Source organism: Grammomys surdaster, unplaced genomic scaffold (genome assembly GCF_004785775.1).
Source record: "Grammomys surdaster isolate TR1022 unplaced genomic scaffold, NIH_TR_1.0 166, whole genome shotgun sequence".
In the NCBI taxonomy this organism is placed as follows: domain Eukaryota; kingdom Metazoa; phylum Chordata; class Mammalia; order Rodentia; family Muridae; genus Grammomys; species Grammomys surdaster.
The window spans coordinates 9,133,786-9,155,148 of NW_021604614.1; the positions used below are offsets into that span (position 1 = coordinate 9,133,786).

General features: G+C 45.8%; 1 protein-coding gene across 1 annotated transcript in view; it reads right to left on the reverse strand.

Annotated features, from left to right (window-relative positions):
* The window catches only part of Glt1d1 (glycosyltransferase 1 domain containing 1), a 76,864-nt gene that overhangs the window by 51,328 nt on the left and 4,173 nt on the right, over positions 1–21,363 (reverse strand). The window contains exons 2-4 of the mRNA XM_028766091.1: positions 12,477–12,625; positions 7,741–7,846; positions 3,092–3,143 (exon numbers count right to left, since the gene is read on the reverse strand). Coding sequence (XP_028621924.1) covers positions 3,092–3,143; positions 7,741–7,846; positions 12,477–12,625 — 307 coding nt within the window. The remainder of the gene's footprint in view (positions 1–3,091; positions 3,144–7,740; positions 7,847–12,476; positions 12,626–21,363) is intronic.

Consider the following 21,363-nt stretch of genomic DNA (forward strand, 5'->3'; position numbering starts at 1 on the left):
GGGAGGGGGAGGGGGAGGGGGAGGGGGAGAGGGAGGGGGAGGGGGAGGGGGAGAGGGAGAGGGAGGGGGAGGGGGAGGGGGAGAAAGAGGAGGAGGAGGAGGAGAAAAAAGGAAAGAAAGAAAGAAAGAAAGAAAGAAAGAAAGAAAGAAAGAAAGAAAGAAAGAAAAGAAAAGAAAGAAAAGAAAAGTCGGGCGGTGGTGGCGCACGCCTTTAATCCCAGCACTTGGGAGGCAGAGGCAGGCGGATTTCTGAGTTCGAGGCCAGCCTGGTCTACAGAGTGAGTTCCAGGACAGCCAGGGCTACACAGAGAAACCCTGTCTTGAAGAAAAAAAAAAAAAAGAAAGAAAGGAAGAAAGAAAGGAAGAAAAGGAAGAAGGAAGAGGAGGAAAGAAAGCCCAAGAGAAGTAGAAGCACCTGTAATCTTCACTTCCTAAACTAGGAGTACTGATATCTGGTCACACTTTGGAAAAATTAAGTAAGATTAACCAAACTCCAGCCTGAGTCAAGCCTGCTTCCAAAACAGAGCACATAAAATTAAAAACCAAAGCTAGCTTTTCCTCCAGCAAGATTAAGACTGCCTTGCTCAAAGCACATCATCCACCGTTCGCGGTACGCGGATCAAAGTCTCTCCTCAAAAAAAAAAAAAATCTACCTAAAAGAATTCCATAAATACAGCTGAGTAAGACACCTTTATATTATTTATACATATTTGTATTTGAAAAGAAATGGAATCAAATAAAGGCATTGGGCTGAACGTTATTGGAAAATCCACCCCCAACCCTGTACAAAAATGTGTATTAAAAACAGCTTCACTTTCAAATTTAATAACTATCCCCCAGCCTTTAAACTATGAAAACAAGTTAATCTCATCTTTTATTAGGTTTATGTCAGTATCTCCTGTATCCGCATCTGGGAGGGACCAAGCCAAGCCATCTTAGCTACTTCACAAGTCGTGTTTTTCTTCCTTAATGTTTCCTATGTTACAAATTAAATATTTTTAATTATATGTACATGTGTGGGTGGCAATGTAAGTGCACATGAGTGCAGTTACCCATGGGGGCCAGAAGAGGGCGTCATGTGTCCTATATCTGGACTTACAGGCAGTTGTGAGCTACTTGATGCCAGTGTTAGAACCTGAACTCCAGTCCTCTATGAGAGAAGTATTTGCTTTTAATTGCCAAGCCATCTTTCTCATTTCTTAATTTAAAACAAACAAAAGGGGCTAGAGAGATGGCTCAGTGGTTAAGAGCACTGACTGCTCTTCCAGAGGTCCTGAGTTCAAATCCCAGCAACCACATGGTGGCTCACAACCATCCATAATGAGATTCGATGCCCTCTTCTGGTGTGTCTGAAGATAGCTACAGTGTACTCATAAATAAAATAAATAAATCTTAAAAAAAAAACCCAATTGATTTAGATTTATTTATTTTGTGTGCGTTTATGATTTGCCTGTACGTATGTATACCACATGCACACTTGCAGCCTGCAGATGTCATAAGAAGGCATTAAATCCCCTGAAACTGGAGACAAAGATGATTGGTGGGCTGCCATGTGGATGCTGGGAACCAAAGCTGGGGTTTCTGGAAGTGGAGTCAGTGCTTTTATGGATGAGCTGTCTCTCTAGTCCCTCAATGTTTGTGTCTTTCTTTTTTTCCCCTCCCCCTTCCCTTCTCCCTCTCACTCCAGCCCCGCTCACTCCTTCCTGCCCAAAGGTTTTTTATTTATTTATTATTATTATTATTATATATAAGTACACTGTAGCTGTCTTCAGACACCCCATAAGAAGGCATCAGATCTCATTACGGATGGTTGTGAGCCACCATGTGGTTCCTGGGATTTGAACTCATGCTCGTACCGCTGAGCCATCTCACCAGCCTGTTTGTTTGTTTCAAATGCCTGGTGACTATCCCTGGAAGAGGGCTGTCTGAGCAGAGATCTGGCTGACCCAGAGTAGTGGGAGAACCTGAGATGGCACTGCCTACCTCACTGTCAGATGCTTGCCTCCTGCCACCGATGCTTTTTGCTTCAAAATTGGATTCCACTGCTGATAGTCAATACGTTGTTTCAAGCACTGTGCGTTAGTTTTGGTTTTTTATCATATTATTTATTTGTTTGAAAGGGGTTTGTGCCGGGCAGTGGTGGCGCATGCCTTTAATCCCAGCACTTGGGAGGCAGAGGCAGGTGAATTTCTGAGTTCGAGGCCAGCCTGGTCTACAGAGTGAGTTCCAGGACAGCCAGGGCTACACAGAGAAACCCTGTCTCAAAAAAAAAAGGGGGGGGGAGGGTTGTGCACATACCTGAGCCATGTGTATTTATTTGGGCTGTGTGTGCACATGCTGCGAGCCATGTGTGGAGGTGGAAGACAACTGGAGGTACTCGGTTCTCTCCTTGCTCTATGCGGGATCTAGGGACTGAACTCAGGTCATTAAGCTCAGAGGGAGGCGTCAGTAACCCACTGAGTGATGCATCTCACCAGCCTCCACTGGGGTGAAGTAAAAGCCTGATAAATAGCTGAACAGGCAACATGTCTGCCACTCTCCACCAATAATAATAATAATAATAATAATAATAATAATAAGAGTTAAAAGGTAGGGGAAGCCAGGTTTTCGTAACATAAGCATTTAATCAACATTTGAGAGGCAGAGGCAGGTGGATCTCTGTGTTAGAGCTCCAGGGCAGCCAGAACTGCACAGAGAAACCTGTCTTGACAAAACGTGGGGGGGTGGGGTGTTTGACTTCACCCACAAGATTTAAAAAATATGTTATTTTAAAAAAAGCGGGGCTGCCGGGCAGTGGTGGCGCACGCCTTTAATCCCAGCACTTGGGAGGCAGAGGCAGGTGGATTTCTGAGTTCGAGGCCAGCCTGGTCTACAGAGTGAGTTCCAGGACAGCCAGGACTACACAGAGAGACCCTGTCTCGAAAAACCAAAAAAAAAAAAAAAAAAAAGCGGGGGGGCTTGTTTTGCACTGAAGCTTTTCAGGTATCCATGCTGGAGAAATGCAGTCCACAACTGTGCCATAGCACCACAGTCTAACTGACTTCTTTCCTGTCCCCAACCCCCACTGGAAGGACAGCGGAGGAATACATACCCACTGCACCTGTGCTGTGTCCTTCATTGCCTCGGTGAAAGCCACGGCAAACCTGGTCAATGGATAGAGATAACAGTCAATTAATTAGAATGGAATTAGTCAGTTAACACAACTGAGACACAGCTCTTCCCAACAGCCCGTGAGAGGCGGAGACAACACAGTTCTAAATTCCATCCATTGTCATGACTCCCCGGTCACTACCCATGAGACCCCATCTTCACCCACACCAGAAAAGGTTGTACATAGGAAATAAACTCAACGGTGCTCAAACCTTCGTTTATCTTGTTCCTTTCGAATCATGCAGGGGAAGTAGAGATTAAACCGCTGGGCGGTGGTGGCGCACGCCTTTAATCCCAGCACTTGGGAGGCAGAGGCAGGTGGATTTCTGAGTTCGAGGCCAGCCTGGTCTACAGAGTGAGTTCCAGGACAGCCAGGGCTACACAGAGAAACCCTGTCCTGGAAAACCAAAAAAAAAAAAAAAAAAGGAAAACTCAAAGACCAGGCTAGGGAGATGGCTCCAGTAGTTCAAGAACATTTACCGTTCTTCCAGAGGACTGGGGTTCAGTTCCCAGCACCCACGTGAGACAGTTCACAAATACCTGTAACTCTAACTCCGGGGGATCTGATACCTTCTTTGACCCTTGTATGCATGGGGCTTCTCTGTGTAGCCCTGGCTGTCCTGGAACTCACTTTGTAGACCATTTTGGCCTTGAGATCCACCTGCCTCTTCTGCCTCCAAGTGCCGGAATTGAAGGGATGCGCTGCCACCACCCAGCACATACCTACACTCAGGCTTCTATATGACATAAATAAAAAGAAAAATAAAAGAGTCAGCAAGCCCTAAGGGGGCTCCGGTGCTAAGAAAATGGCGGGCCTCTAATTTAGATCACCAGCAAAGATGGCTCAGCAGGAAGAGACTTTCTGCCAAGCATCGCCACCCAAGTTTGATCTCCTGGAATTCACTTGGTGGAAGGACAGAACCAACTCTCTCAAAGTTGTTCTCTGACCTTCACATGAGAGCTGTAGCATGCTCACACATGCCTGCTGAGTTAACAAAGGTATTTTTAAAAGATTGCCTTTGCCACCTAAAAAGCATAACGGGTACATTTTAACGGAATGGTATACAACATCTTGCACAGGGATTGTATGGCGATGTTCCTGTTTTTCAATCAAACCAGCTGAGAAATGGTATAATCAAGATCCACAATTCAGTGATCATGGCACCTGACAGTAGCTTTCTGAATTCGCCATACATACATACATACATACATACACACACACACATACATACATATAATCACACACATGTAATTCTGTGACAATCACAGAACTGGATCTCCGTTTCCATCTCTGTCAATGTCATGGTTGATTTCAGTCACCATCTTGACAGGAGCCAGAATCATCTAAGACAAATCTCTGGACATCTCTATGACATATCTAGAAGGAAGTTTCTCGATCAGAAGTACGGAGTTGGGAAAGCCCATTCTATGAGCGGCACCATGCTAAGGACGGGAACTGTGGGCTGAGTAACAGGGAAGTGAGTTGAGCCTCAGCATCCATCTCTCTGCTTCCTGACTTGGGGATGCTCCATAACCAGCTGCCTCACCATGGTGGACTGTGATAGACTGTACCCTCAAATTTCAAACCACAATATAGTCTGTTGTTGTTGTTGTTGTTGTTGTGGCTGTTGTTTTAAGACTGGGTTTCTCTGTGTAGCTCTGGCTGGCCTGAAACTCCCTGTGTAGACCAGGCTGGGCTTGAATTTAAGAGATGCCAGCAGGGGGCTGGGATGGAAGCTATGCACCACCACACCTAGGTCTTTCCTTCCTTAAGTTGGTTTTGTCAAGTATTTTGTGGCAGCAGTGAGAACAGTGGCTGACAGATACTCCCCTGGCTCATTTTATGTCTACTTGACACAAGCTAGAGCCACCATAGAGGAAGGAGTCTCAGTTGAGAAAATGCCACCACAAGATCCAGCTGTAGACAGACCTGTAGGGCATTTTCTTAATTAGTGACTGATGGGGGAGAGTCTAGCTCACTGTGGCTGGTGCCATCCCTGGGCTGGTGGTTTTGTAAGAAAGCAGGCTGAGCAAGCCATGGGGAGCAAGCCAGGAAGCAGCATCCTTCCATGGCCTCTGTATCAACTCCTACCTCAAAGTTCCTACCCTATGTGAGTTCTCGTCTGACTTCTATTGATGATGAACTGTGATGAGGAAGCATAAGCCAAACAAACCCTTCCCTCCCTGACTTCCTTTTGGTCAGGAAATTTCATCACAGCAATAAGAACCTTCACTAAAAACAAATCAAATACGCATGGCACTGAGTAGCAACCGTTCAAGGTAAAGAATGCAGAGCTGAGACTTGCAATCCACACGGACACCTCTCCAAAGTGCAAAGATTAAGACTGTATCGGACATGAGGAGACAACGCAAAAGTCAAGGAGAGACAGGGATCAGACTCAATACACCCAAGCACTTAACACAGCACAAAGTCAGCAGAGGGGTTAAATGCATGGGAAAGGGCTGTACCCTCCAAGACGAAGACAGTGGCTAAGCTGGAGAGATGGCTCGGCGGTTCAGAGCACTGGCTGCTCTTCCAGGACCTGGGTTCAATTCCCAGCACCCACATGATAGCTCCAAACCATCAGTAACTCCAGCTCCGTTTGATACGATGCCCTCTTCTTGTCTCCAAGAACATGACACATACATGGTACACAGAAGCACATGCAGGAGAACAGCGTACACATGAAATAAAAATAAGGAGAAAGTATTTTTTATTTAAATAAATACTAACAAGTGATATTATTTTTTTATTTAAATAAATAATAACAAGTGATATTATTTTTTTAATGTACCTGAAAACAAAATGATCCCAGTTTCCAGATACACTTTATTTAATTCTGATACATATATAATTACTAAGCACTTGTTATTGTCATAATTCTTAGAAGCTGAAAGTCTAATGCAAAATTAAGATTTAATACTATACTGCACAGGATAAAAGTTTAAAATCCTGAAAATTCACATAGCCCCCAGTAGAAAAAAAAATATACCAATTTAAAAGTGTTTGATTAAAAATGAAATGCACATTATAAAACCAGACAAGCTCAATAACCTCATTTATAGAACATGAGCCGTATGGTGTCAGACAAGAAATTCATGATTCATGCGTCTCTCTTGCCTACTGGCCTCAATCAATACACCCCCAAATAAAAAATCAATATTTGCTTTAATAACAATGCAATAAACAACCCTAATGATAATACTAAAAGATGGATTTGTCCAATAATGTTTTCAGTAAACAGAATTACTTTTCTTCCATAGGACAGTGTAGCATGCACAGACCATGTAAATGGAAAGGTGATATGTCTTTAGGATGTGCAAACAGTAGTAAGGAATTTGTAATAATAGGCCACCTTTTTAAAAAATGATGTGTGTGTGTGTGTGTGTGTGTGTTTGCAACATGTGAGTGCAGTGCCTATGGGGGCCAGAAGAGGGCACTTGTCCTCTAGAGATGGAGTTGTGCTTCGGTTATAACAGAAGCCACTTTGATGTGGATACAAGGAAGGGAACTCTGGTCCTCTGCAAAAGCAGTAAGCCATCTTTCTGCTGTTATTGTATTTGTTTTTGTCTTTTAAAGATTTATTCATTTTGATTTTCTTGTATGGGTGTTTTTCGTGTGTGTGTGTGTGTGTGTGTGTGTGTGTGTGTGTGTGTATACCACACTCACAAAGTGCCCATGCAGCTCAAGAGGGGCTAGCCACAGCTAGTGTCTGGAACAGGGGTTCCCACACTATCCTCACAGAACTAATGGATGTATCATCATAGAGAAGCACCAACTGTAACCAAGAGAGCCATACTCTTGGAGACTTTCTGGTCCTGGATAGCTGGGAGTCATTTAGAAACAGAGGACTAAGCCAGGGTACAGAATCCTCACTGGTGACTGTCTCTGAAATGGTCTCACAAAGGAACACAGACAGGAGTCATCCTGAATAGTGAATGGCCATACAGAATAGTTACAATGATGGCCTTTAGGCTAGGAAACCTAACTTAGGCCTACATTGTTCTTAAATTATCTACTCAACCCAGCACTGTGGTACATTTCTACAGTTCCTGTGCTCAGAAGGTGGAGGCAGCAGCAGAGTTCAGGGCCATCCTCGGCTATCCACAGAGGTCAAGGCTAGCCTAGGCTACAAAAGACCTTATTTCAGCAAACACACACACACACACACACACACACACACCAAAAGCATGTGATAGGGCTCTCTTCCACACAGAGCTGTCCAGAATACTCCTGTGATAATAACAGTAGGCCAGATGCATTGTTACCCTGTTTGGTTACAATGAGAATTTGTAGCAAAACAAAACTATACGGAGGGCCAGTTTCTTTTTGTGGGCTTGTTGTTGTTATTGTTGTTATTGCTGTTGTTGTTTTGAGTCAGGGTCTCTCTATGTAGCCCTGGTTATCCAGGAACTTGGTATGTAGATCAGGCTGGCCTTAAGTCTCAGATATATCCTCTTATCTGTCTCCAGAGTTTTGTAATTAAAGGCATGCACCACCGTGCCTGGCAAGGGCCCTATTATTGATGGTGTGAATTGGCTTCCCTGGTTAAGATGAAAGCCTTCCCACTGGGCGATCCATGGCCTTACCTGGCTTCCTCCAGGACTTTCCCCATGACTTCCTTTTTTTCTTCGTGATTGGCATCTTCATTTAAATCAGTTCCACCAAAGATGACCCCGAAAGGAATGCCATGACCTACAGAATGACAAGTGGAGCAGACTGAGCATCAGGAGGCGTCCCCTAATAACTGACCCTCAGCCAGGAAGTGAAATCACAAGTTTCTATAACACGGGGCTCCGGGGCTTGTCAGTTTTGAGAGAGTTCTGTAGCTCAGGTTGTCCTTGGACTCTCAATTCTCCTGCCTCAGCATTCTCAGGCTACAATTACAGATGTGCACCACCACTCCTAGATGTGGTATGTGTGTGTGTATGTGTGTGTATGTGAGTGTGTGTGTGGTGAGGGTAAGGAGAGGCAGAGAGACAGGAAGGAATGAAGGAAGGAAGGAAGGAAGGAAGGAAGGAAGGAAGGAAGGAAGGAAGGAAAGAAGGAAGGAAGAGAGGTGTGTGTGTGTGTGTGTGACAGATGTATATATATGTGAGAGAGACACACATGTGTGTGAGTGTTTATGCATGTGTGTGTGCTGTGCATGTGCCTCTGTGTGTGGGTGTGTGTGAGAGAGAGGGGGACAGGGGGGAGGGAAGGAGGGAGAGAGAGAGGTAGAGAGATAGAGAAAGAGGGAAGAAGAGAGGTATGTATGTGCATGTGAGAGAGACGGGGTGTACTGTGTGTGAGAGGTATGTGTGTGTATGTGTGTGTGTATGTGTGTGTATGTGTGTGTATGTGTGTGTGTATATGTGTGTGTGTGTGTGTGTGTGATGAGATGAAAGGGAGGGACGCATTTGCCACAGTGCTGGTGTGAAGGTCATAGGACAACTTTGTGGAGTCCATTCTCTCTTTCCACCTTTGTGTGTTCAGGGAATTTGAGTGGCGAGGCTTATAGAGAAATTAGAAATTGCCTTCACCCAGTGGGTCATTTCATTGGCCCAACCTTGTTCTTGAGGCAGGGTGGCCTTGAGCTTGGTATTACCCTGAGGGTGACCTCGAACTCTTCATTCTCAGGCCTCCCTGTAGGCTAGGCCAGGGGACTGAGATTTCCCCCCAAGCACTGCCACACCCAGTTTATATCTCTCTAGAAATTGAAGGAGGCTCGGCTATCGGAGTTCCAGCCCCAGGCCCGAGGTGTGATGTATTTTGTATCAGTTTCATTCTGGGGAAGAACAGGTATCACTATTAAAAACCTGTATGGAGGGCCATTGAGATGGCTTAGCAAATAAAGGAAAATGCCACCAAGCCTGATGATCTAAGTCCCATCTCTGGGACCCACACAGTAGAAGGAGAGAATTGTCTTCTGACTTCCACAAAGATCTCTCCCCAGCATGACCGCCACCACCATCATCACCACCACCACCATCATCACCACCACCACTCCAAACACACAAATAAATACCTGTACAAAGAAAAACCCACACTAAGATTAATCATGTCAAGTTCTGCCCGTGATAGTCTGGACTATTTTTCAAATTAACTGGCTTTCAATTTTAAGCGGGCAAGCACGCGCGCGCGCACACACACACACACACACACACACACACACACACACACACACACACGTTGTTCATCACCATCTGTCTATCAAGGCCAAGCTCACCAGTCAGGGATGTGATCAAAGAACTCGTCAAATGAAGCCGAGGCTGGCGGAAGGAGAGGGTCCTGTTTTTCACATTCTAACCTGCAGGGGGCAGCACTATGTAGTGCAGCCTGTTACACATCGGCACCTGGAGGTCACCAGGCATGGCCTCTCCCGCATGATCACCAGCTTCTAAAGCCAGGCTTGTTCTGTAGACCAGGCTGGCCTCAAACTCAGAGATCCACCAGCCTCTGCCTCCAGACTGCCCCATCGTGTTCTGCCTTAAAGTGTCTTTGAATTCAGTTCCCAACACACGGGGTGTGGTGGCATAAGTCTTTAATCCCAGCATTCTCTGTGTCCCAGACCAGCCTGATCTACATAGCGAATGAGTTCCAGGTTAGCCTTGGCTCCGTGATGAGTGGAAATAAGATGTCATCATTCAGGGCTGGAGAGATGGGTCAGTTGTTAAGAGTATCAGTCATTTTTCTAGAGGACCCAGCATTCCTGGCACCTATATGGACTCAACTGTCCTTAGCTCCAGTTCCAGGCTCTCCGGTGCCCTCTTCTGGCAACTGCAGGCACGACACTCACACATAAAAATAATAGTAGGGCTGGACATGGCGTAGCTATAAACGGCACTGGCTGCTCTTGCACAGGATCCAGGTTCATTGACAGCTCACAGCTGTAGGAAACTCCTTTTCCAGGAGATCTAATAGTTTCTTACAGATTCTGTGAGCACCTGTAACACATGTGGTAAACGTCTGTGCGTGCATGCAGGCAAAATATTCTTACAGGTGAAATTGTTTAATTAGGAAAAAAAATGACGCCGCCGGGCAGTAGTGGCGCACGCCTTTAATCCCAACACTTGGGAGGCAGAGGCAGTCGGATTTCTGAGTTCGAGAGTTCGAGGCTAGCCTGGTCTACAGAGTGAGTTCCAGGACAGCCAGGGATACACAGAGAAACCCTGTCTCGGAAAAAAAAAAAATGACATTACTCCTACCTGATTGCTGGAAGAGACCTGGCAAAGACAGAGGGTGTTTTTGCTTTATTTCAGGTAAAATAGCTGAAGCTGAGCGGGTTGGCTCACACTTGCAAGCCAAGGCAGAAGGATTGTCAGGAGCTCAAGGCCAGCCTGGACAGTAAAATGGCAAACTCTGCCTCAAAAGTCTGAGTGTGGTGGTGCTTCCAGTAACCCCAGCATTTGAGAAGAAAGAGGAGAGGAGGTCTAGGTCAACCTTATCTACTCTGGAGTTCAAGGCCAGCCTAGGCTACATGAGACCTTGTCTCAAAAACTCAAACCAAGCCTAGCAGAGGTGGTGGACACCTTTAATTCTAGTACTTCCAAGGCAGTGGCGGGTAGATCTCTGAGTTTAAGACCAGCCTGGTCTACAGAGGGAATTCCAGGACATCTGGGATTAACAAAGAAACCCTGTCTCAAAAAATTAAAGCCAAAACAAAAAACAAACAAACAAAAAAAACCAAAACATACAACAAAAATTACATATAACTAGGTCAGTGAGAGGGCTCACTGGGTAAAGGTGCTTGCCACCAAGCCTGATGACCTGAGTTCGATTCTTGGGACTAACATGGCAGAAGGCGAGGACACTATAAAGTTATCCTCTGATCCCTACATGCATGCATGTATACTGTGGCTCACACACCTTCCTAAACAAATCAATTTAATTTAAAAATTAAAGACTACCAAACTATAAGTTGTACATGATCTCAATTTTAAAAACATACAAACTACAGAACAATGATATGGGGTGGAGCGTTTGAATTGGATCCCTACCCAGTCACAGGATAGCCTAATAGACTGGTTAATGTTCTTAGTCACATGACCCCATCTGCTTCCTTATTGGGCACTAGCCTAGGGCATATTCTTTATCTTCATTAAAGCACTGTAGCCTGCACCAAATTAACTCCCAAGTTGTGTGTTTTATAGGCTAGTTAAAGTATATGAGAGAGTTCCCAGAATGCACCTTGCACCAGTGCCCTGGCTATATTCCATCTTAGGAAGGACAACTATAATATTCTGTCATTAGGCCAGGTGGTGGTGGCACACACCTTTAATCCCAGCACTTGGGAGGCAGAGACAGGCGGATTTCTGAGTTCGAGGCCAGCCTGGTCTACAGAGTGAGTTCCAGGACAGCCAGGGCTACACAGAGAAACCCTGTCTCGAAAAACCAAAAAAAAAAAAGAAAAAGTTCTGTCATTAGACACTTGAAAAATTCACTGATGTACACAGGGGGAAAATCTTTTTCATACATCCCCAGGAGGGAAGAACAATTCCTTTGGGTTAATTCAGGGTTCATATGGTGACTCTGGAATGTTCTTTATAAGAGAATCTGGCCACTGTGTCTACAGCTACTATGACTTCATTTTCATGATCAACTTGACACAGCCTAGAATTACCCCGAAAAGAGAGTCTCAATGAGAGTTTGTCTAGGTCAGGGTGACCTGTGGGCATGTCTGTGTGGAGACTGTCTTAGTTTAATTGATGTGGGAAGACCCAGCCCACTGTAGGTGTTACCATTCCCTAGGCAGGGGGTCCTGAATTGCGTAAATGTAGAAAGGGCCATTTGTAGGAAACGTGCCATGTGTGCATTCATTTCTCTTGAGGTCAGATATCATGTGACTGGCTTCTTCAAGTTCCCCTCAAGGATAGACTGTACCCTGGAACTGTAAACCAACCCTTTCTCTCTGAAGATTGCATTTGTCAGAGCATTTTATCACAGCAACAGGAAACTAAACTGAAACACCACCCATGGAGAAAGCCCAGAAGGGAGGCAAGAGGCTTCTTGGCCAGAGCTGAGTAAGTAGACCACTGGAGAGAGACAAATGCTCTGACCCAGGGCTTCCACAGCTTTATGAGACCCTGTGCTGTGAATACAGGCATGTACCATACCATGCCTGGCCTCAGGACAACACTTAAATGGTTATACAGTACAGACATCACCAGTATCTATCTGTTCTGAACTGGCAAGGTTACCAAATTTAGATAATCATTTAATAGAAAAAGACAGAGACCTTGTATAATCCTTCAGTTGGTCTTTGGGTTACCCCACTGTTCTTGGCATCTGTCATTTTTCAGCACTCCCTCACGCCCATGTGACTTTGGAAGTGTAAGAGGGGTACCTTGCAGAAGTCTGCCTCCTCGGTAGAGGTGAAGGGCTAGTGCTGCTTCCAGATTCTGGTCCACGATCAGGTTGGCAATTTCAGATGGGCTTTCAAAGTCAAAGGCATCTCTCAGAACGCACATGTGGCCTGCAGCTTCTAGGTGGTCCCTTTGTTTTGAGAGAGAGAGAGAGAGAGAGAGAGAGAGAGAGAGAGAGAGAGAGAGAGAGAGAGAGATTGGTTGGGTGGGGGTGCCAGCTTGGTTAGGGTGTGTGGTGGTTTGAATACCCTTGGCCCGGGGAGTGGCACTATTAGGAGGTGTGGCCTTGTTGAAGGAAGTGTATCACTATGGGAGTGGGCAATTAAGACCCTCCTCCTGAGCTAGAGAGATGGCTCAGTGGTTAAGAGCACTGACTGGTCTACCAGAGGTCCTGAGTTCAATTCCCAGCAACCACATGGTGGCTCACAACCATCTGTAATGGGATCCAATGCCCTCTTCTGGTGTGTCTAAAGACAGCCACAGTGTACTCATATACATGAAATAAATAAAATAAATCTTTAAAAAAAAAAAAAAAGACCCTCCTCCTAACCACTTAAGAACCAGTCTTCTCCTAGCAGCCTACAGATGAAGATGTAGACCTCTTGGCTTCTCCTGCACCCTGTCTACCTGCTGCCATGCCTTGATGATAATGGACTGAACCTCTGAATCTGTAAACCAGCCCCAATTAAATGTTGTTCTTATAAGAGTTGCCTTGATCATGGTGTGTGTCCACAGCAGTAAAACCCTAACTGAGGAAAGGCTTTGAGTAAGTTTTACTAGTAACACTTATTTTCTGAGCTGCTTTTTTGGAGGCAGTCTGTACTAAAACACAGACGGAAGCCTGAAGATAACAGCAGTAGCCATCCATTCCCCCCAGCCTGCAGGACCCGGGACTGTGGCTGGGATCAAGGTCAGTGCAATCCCAGCTTTGAGACACAAAAGCTTCTCACCACACTCAGTGACACATTAGTCTACCTCAGGGCTCCTTCTGCACCGCTCTGAGTCCACTCTTGCTTTTGTCCACTGTCCTTTCGCTTTAGATGGCACCCAATGTGCATCTTACAGTAGCTGTCATTCTTTTTTTTTTACATTTCTTTTAGGTTTATATTATTTTATGCTTATGAGTGTTTTGTCTGCATGTGTCTGTGTACCACATATAATGTTGGTACCCACAGAAGTCAGAAGGTGTCAGGGCCACCAGTACTAAAGTTCTAGATGATGGTGAGCTGCCATGTGGGTATTGGGGACCAAACCCATGTCCTCTGTAACAGCTTCCAGCATTCTTACCCATGGAGCCATCTCTCCAGCCCCTGTCACTTATTTCTTTAATGATTTCAGAGGGCAGGCATGATGACTCCGTGATGTAAAGGCACTTGATGGTAAGCTCGACTTGATTCTAACCATCTGAATCTGATCCTATTGGGATCCACACAATGGAAGGAGAGAACCTACTGTCCCAAGTTGTCCTCTTACCTCCACATGTATGCCATAGCATACAGCATGTGAGGTCAGCCCCCGGCCTCATGCTTCCTGCTCCACGGTAAATTAATAAATGTAATCTTAAAAGTTTTAAAGACTGTCCACCAGTATGTGCCCCCATCTTGAATCTCCAGAAGTAGGAACTCAATAAACCTCAGTTTCTTTATGATGCTACCCAGCCTCAGGTTATTTTGTTACTGTAATCAAGACTGGACTAGCATGGGTCATTTGGGATCCGATGTGCTGTGGAAACAAAAAGGCCTTAGGGAGAGGCATCAGGCTGAGTGAGTACTCTGTACCATGTTCACTCCGGGATATAGGGTGGGACCTGTCCCCACACTAACATGTGAGTGCGCACTTCATTGTATAAGGTAAAGGCATATATTACATAACATGCTAATGGCACTGTGCAAATCAAGCAAAACCTAGAGCTGGAGAAATAGCTCAGAGGTTAGAATAGAACACTAGCTGCTCTTGCAGAGGATCTAGGGTTCAATTCCCAGCACCTATCTGTGACTTACAACCATATGTAACTCCAATTCCAGGGGAATATGTCACCCTCTTCTGGCCAATGTGAGAACTTCGCACATAGTGTGTGTGTGTGTGTGTGTGTGTGTGTGTGCGTGCATGTGTGTATAAAACTTTTGTTTGTTTGGTTTGTTTTTTGAAACAGGGTTTCTCTGTGTAGCCCTGGCTGTCCTGGAACTCACTCTGTAGACCAGGCTGGCCTTGAACTCAGAAATCCGCTTGCCTCTGCCTCCCAAGTGCTGGGATTAAAGGCGTGCGCCATCACTGCCTGGCAATAAATTTTAAAGAACAGGATTGTTGCTGGATGGAGATGGGTGAAGTAATTTTTAATCTTAAGTCATGAATATGTAAATTGGTCCCCTTTTTCTGGAAATGATGAGATCCAATATATTAAAATTTCTCTCTCTCTCTCTCTCTCTCTCTCTCTCTCTCTCTCTCTCTCTCTGTGTGTGTGTGTGTATGTCTGTGTGTGTGTGTGTGTGTGTGTGTGTGTGTGTGCTGGCCTTGAACTCACTCTGTAGGACAGGCTGACTGGGATACCAAGCCTGTGCCACTACACCTAGCTCATGTTACATAACTTGGCTGTCCCATTCTCATTGTTAACTGTGATCAGTCATCAGAGGTCAATAGTGCTGCCCTCCCCACATTCGACATTCCTCCCCCCCCCCAACACTGGTGGCACCTGAGAAGCACCCACAAGGGAGCCTGTCAACCCTGCAGCAATTGCTTCCCTCAGCCTGAAACTCACATCATTCGAGAGTCAGAATTCTATGTGTTCTGGGCAGACGTGAGTAACTGCTATTCCATCTCTGGAAAGCTCTAGGAAATGAGAAGCTGTTGGCAGATGGCAGCAACTCTGAATTCTACTCCAGAATGAATACCCGAGAGATCCTTGACCTCTGCTGAATTCATTCAGAAGGGGGGGGCATTGCCGTGAATGAGAAGAATCATGATTACAAGTTGTTCTTTGCCTACTAAATGCCCTTTAAACAGCACTGTGACACTCACTGCACCGTCTTATAAACATTCTAAATAAAAAATAACTGTAATCTTAATACTCGGTGGACTGGAATCTTACTCCGGTGCCTGGCTGACTTATAACACTTTCCAATGACTGTGTCTCCCTTCCCTCTCTCACAGGATAACTCAATTCAATAACAAATTCACAAAGTACCTATTATGCCCAAGGAAGTATGGGTTTTTTTATTTTCCTTCCTAGCAACAGATTTTTTTTTTTTTTTTTTAAAAAGGAGCTGAGCTGGTCATGGTGGCCCATATCTGCTCAAGGGGCAGAGGCAGGTGGATCTTTGTGAGTTTGAGACCAGCCTGGTCTACAAAGCAAGTCCAGGACAGCCAGTGCTCTAAAATCCTGCTTAAAAAAAAAAACAAAAAACAAAAAAAAAACAAGAGGGGGCTGGAGAGATGGCTCAGTGGTTAAGAGCACTGACTGCTCTTCCAGAGGTCCTGAGTTCAAATCCCAGCAACTACATGGTGGCTCACAACCATCCGTAATGAGATTGGATGCCCTCTTCTGGTGTGTCTGAAGACAGCTACAATGTACTCATCAATAAAATAAATAAATAAATTTTTTTTAAAAAAAAAAGCTGATAAACACACACACACACACACACACGGATGGGGAGGGGAAGGGAAGAGGAAGAGACTTTAATAATTGGCTCTCATTATTTCCAGGAAAAGACCAATTTGCATATTCATGACTTAAAATTAGAAATCACTTCACCCATCTCCATCCGGCAACAACCCTGTTCTTTAAGATTTATTTTTATTGTTTTTTAATTATGTCTATATGCTTGAATGTGCACCATGTGCATGCAGTACCCAGATAGGCCAGAAGAGGGCATCAGATGCACTGGAACCATCGTGACAGGCAGTTGTGAGCCACCATGTGGGTACTCGGAACTGAACCTGGGTTCTCCGCAAGATCAACAAGTGTTCTTGGCCTCTGAGCCACCTCCCCAGTGCCATGAGTCATACACGTTCAAAGGGCAGGTTTTACAGTGTGTTGAGTGTGGCTCAGATGGGAAAGGAAGAGGCATTTCGGCAAGAAGCCTTCTCAGATGCTGTAGCACAGGCCAATTCCCTTTCCCAGGCTGTCATGTCTGCGCGCTTCTCTGTCAGAGGATTTTCACACTATAACTGGGTGATGCTTTGTGTGTTTACATGCCAGAACCTTCTTCCAAATGGTCATGCTTGGCTCTAACACACACGCACAGCTCTGGTTGCCTGGCTACTGGCTTCAGGTGTAGCAGAGGTTGCTGGGGGTGCCCTGCTAGGTGAAGACTCACATAGCCTTTAGTATTCATTTGTCAAGTGTCTAAATGTTAACTGCCCTCCAACACCTGCTATTTATGTTAAATTTCAAAACCCAGACAAATGGCTGAGGTGTCTTGTCGGGCTGTGTGTCTGCCTCACTGCTGGGGTTCCCGAATGCTGCCTACAAGTTACTAAGGGGAGACAGAAGAAGTCCATGATAGGGGTCCCAGCAAGTATTTTTCCGGTGAGAAATAGTGGGGTCTGGGACAGATGCTGTGTTTCCCAGCCTCCTGTGTACCCAGGCTCCACTTTCCCTACACCCCAGGCAGGAAGGGGATGGCTGAGCCTGGGATGGGTGGGGGTGGGGGTGTGAGAATCCCATTTGGTTCCGAGTGAGTACTGAGGGCCGGCCAGAAGATAGAAGACCTTCTCTGGGAGATTTAGGTGCATCTCTTTACAATGAAGGTCTCTGCCCGCCAGGTGGTGGTGGTGCACACCTTTAATCCCAGCACTTGGGAGGCAGAGGCAGGCAGATTTCTGAGTTCGAGGCCAGCCTGGTCTACAGAGTGAGTTCCAGGACAGCCAGGACTATACAGAGAAACCCTGTCTCGAAAAACAAAACAAAACAAAAAAAGGAGGTCTCTGCCCAAAGCGATCCTTGATGAAGGAGATGGTCCTTGCTTGTCCAAACTGTTTTATTTGATTGTGGATGTGAATACATACATCTTACTCGATGAACCAGGGATTAAATACTTTTTGTGGGAAGGAATGCCCGGGAAGAAAAGCTCATTGGCTAAATGCTCCGGTCCTATCTAGATACCTCATTAGCACGGAGAACTCCAGGTCTTTATGCTACCTGATCAATTGTCATGGTCCTCTCAGTGGGGTATCAATGGTTACATGTTCCAGATCAGGTAATTTGGCAGGGAGCTGGCCTCGCACCTACCATCCTCAATCCTGAGATTTCCCGGGGTTTAAGCTGGCTCAGCCTTACCAGTTCTTCTGTCTGGTGGCAAGGTCCACTTGCCTCACAGTGCCTGTTTAGCATATCAAAGCTGACCTGTCTGCCATGTTCTCCCAGCATTCCTCAGTCCCTGCCGGTTACTGAGTATAGCTGGCATGCCCCGCCCCCCACTATGCAGCCAGCTCGGCGTCCTCCCCGCCCTCTCAGGCTCTTCCCTACTTAATACAGACATTTTGGTTGCCTGCCCCTTTTGTTCATTTAGCCTCTTGGCTGCTGCACCTGGTTCCCCCCTTTCTTTCTTCTCTCCCTTCCTTTCCCCACTCCACACATGGCCCAGCTCGGTCTGGTTATGTCCACTCTGGACAATCCCAGATGTCTCTGCCTCTGGCTATGCTCTCCCATATATCTATAAAAAATGTCCCCTCCATTGTACCTAGGAACACTCATGACTTTTCCTTTTTATTTTTATTTATTTTATTTTATTTTATTTGTTTTTTTTCGAGACAGGGTTTCTCTGTGTAGCCCTGGCTGTCCTGGAACTCACTCTGTAGACCAGGCTGGCTTCAAACTCAGAAATCCGACTGCCTCTGCCTCCCAAGTGCTGGGATTAAAGATGTGCGCCACCACCGTCTGGCCCTCCTTTTTATTTTTAATTTTTCTGTTCAATGTATGCAGAAAGAAAAATAGTCTGTTTCCCTGCACTTCCCAGCCACCCATGATGTCCTCTGAGTCCTTGGTATGGTCTGGGTGTGAGATATCCCCCAAGAAGTTTACATTTTGAGATTTTATGTGTATGTGTTGCAGTGTTGTGTAGTCTTTGGATGAAGACTGACTCCTGAAAGCCTCGGTGATACTGATGGATGAATGAATGGATCAGTTCCTAACTGAATGGGTTTGGAGAAGGGCTAAGCCCTCAACACCCAGAAATCTGAAAACTTCATACAAAATTCTGCCGTCCATGTTTGGTCTCTCTCAGGTATTTTGTGACATCAAATTTAGTTTGGTTTGGTTTCTTTGGATGGGGGGGCCAGTGTGTGTGTGTGTGTGTGTGTGTGTGTGTGTGTGTGTGTGTGTTTACCTTTAGCTGTCTTTGAACTAACTGTAGACCAGGCTAACCTCGAACTCACGGAGGTCCACCTGCCACTACCCCCCGAGAGTGCTGGGGTTAAAGATGTGCACCACCATTACTGGGCTTGTCACAGTTGCCTAATTGGTTAGTTGAATAATTGTTTCCTATAAAACATCAGTTCTGAACCTATGGGTCATGACCCCTTTGGGCGTTGAACAACCCTTTCACAGGGGTAGCCTAAGACCACTGAAAAACACAGATATATCCATTACCACTCAAACAGTAGCAAAATTACAGTTACAAAGTAGCAACAAAAACCATTTTTTATGGCTGGGGATCAGCAAAACATTTGGAACTGTATTCAAGGGTCACAGCATTAGGAGGTTGAGAGCCACTGCTCTACAGCAAAACCCAGAAAACTTGACGTTCTCCCCTCATTCATTCTCTGAAAAGCTTTCCCACCTACACCAAAAGCCCAGCAATTGCAGCAGAACTAGGGAGGGAAGGAGCGGAAATGGGGTGATGGGGAAGGAAAAAGATTCTGGCTGCAAAGGACATTCTCCCCAGGTGGTTTCAAATTGCTCCCTTTCCCTGAGGTACCATCTCTCAAGGTTCAGCCATAAACATGTTTGTTCACTAGCTCTCTCTGGATGAAGTAAGAACAGCTGCCACCCACTGCCCAAAGTCCAGTTCTCCTGTGACAAGTCTGGCTCAACACTCTCTGCCCTAAACCAACTTGACCCTGACAGTCTGTGTTCTCCTGAAAGCCGAGGGTTACATAGCACTTGGCAGCATTTTCCGGGTCACCCTCGGGGAGTGCCACAGACACTGTGTCCCCTGGGTAACTCAGCTGCAGGAGGTTAGTACCGAACTGGTAGAATTTGAAGCAAAGGTTAAGGAAACTTTGTGGAGGGGTGTGGTGGCACACACCTACAATCCAAGTGCTCAGGAGATAGAGAGGGAGGATTAGAAGTTCAAGGTCTCTCTATCGAGGGCCAGAACTATTCCTATTATGGGATGGTAGTGGAGTGTTCATCCTCAGCTATGGCCAACTGTTTCACTAACTGATGGTGGTGACGGCTGCTGGAGAATCGGCTTAGTGGTTAAGAGCACTGGATGCTCTTCTAGGACATATCCAGTTCTCAGCACCCACACAGTGACTCACAAACATCTGTTAACTCCAGCTCCAGGGGAATCTGATGCCCTCTTCCAGCCTCCAAGAACAGCAGGCACAGATGTAGTGCACAGACATACACGCATATAGACACATTCCGGCAAAAAAAAAAAAAAAAAAAAAAAAAAACCACCCTTACGCAAAAGATAAAAGTAGAGCCAGGTGGTGGTGGCGCATGCCTTTAATCCCAGCACTCGGGAGGCAGAGGCAGGCGGATTTCTGAGTTCGAGGCCAGCCTGGTCTACAGAGTGAGTTCCAGGACAGCCAGGACTACACAGAGAAACCCTGTCTCAAAAAAACAAACAACAACAAAAAAAAGTAGCAACACATTTTAAAAATACTAGAAGAGCCTATTTGAGAGCAGAAAGCAAGATGTCTTTGGGTTTCTGGAGGACGGTCTATGTCTCAGCTGCTCATCAAACACTGTCATGAAGAAGCCGCTCCCAGACAGTGGGAGACACTTTGGAGTTTCATTATAGAAGCAGGGGTTACCGGGAGGGATGTAGCCCAGAGATAAGTGACTACAGGGCACACATGAGACCCTGCATGAGTCCTGTCCCCCAGGACTGTCAGAGAAGGGGGGGGGGCAGTGAAGAAGGAGCCAGAGAAGCCAGCTATCCACAAAAGCAGGGATTGACCCAGGAGGCCGTTTTAAGGTTAACTTGAATTATTGAAAGGTTTTTGAGGTTCTTCCTCCTTTCCATGAGAAGAAGGACTCTCTGAATCCCTGGGCCCAGTACTAGCTGGACAGAGCTACTGAGGTTACCACTCACATCTACTTCCAGTGTCCTTTTTTCTCCACCAAGATAAAGGCTACATTTATTTTGAGATAGGTCCATGTACCCTATCTGACCTTGAACTCACTGAACGCCTCCTGCTGTCTTCCAAATGCAGGGATCAGAGGCATGAGCCGCCACACCTGCCTGTGTTCCAGGCTTCTGATTACATTTTTCTTTTAAAGTTGTATTTTAGCCATGCCAGGCAGTGGTGGTGTGTGCCATTAATGCCAGCACCCGGGAGGCAGAGGCTAGCCTGGTCTACAGAGCAAGTTCCAGGATAGCCAAGACTACACAGAGATACCCTGTCTCAAAACGAACAAACAAAGTTGTGTTTTTTTTTTTAATGTTTTTGTGAGTATGTGTCTGCATGTTTGTGCACAAGCCGGTGGCTGCCCAAGGAGACTAAAAGCCATGTCAGATCTCCTGGAGCTGGAGTTACAGCTGAGTGTGGGCTGCCTGCTGCAATGGGAACTTGTCCTCAGCCCTCTGAAAAGAGAAGCAAGTGCTATCAATTGCTGCACCATCTCTTCATCTCTTCATCTCCTCTCTCTCTCTCTCTCTCTCTCTCTCTCTCTCTCTCTGTCTCTCTCTCTCTCTCTTT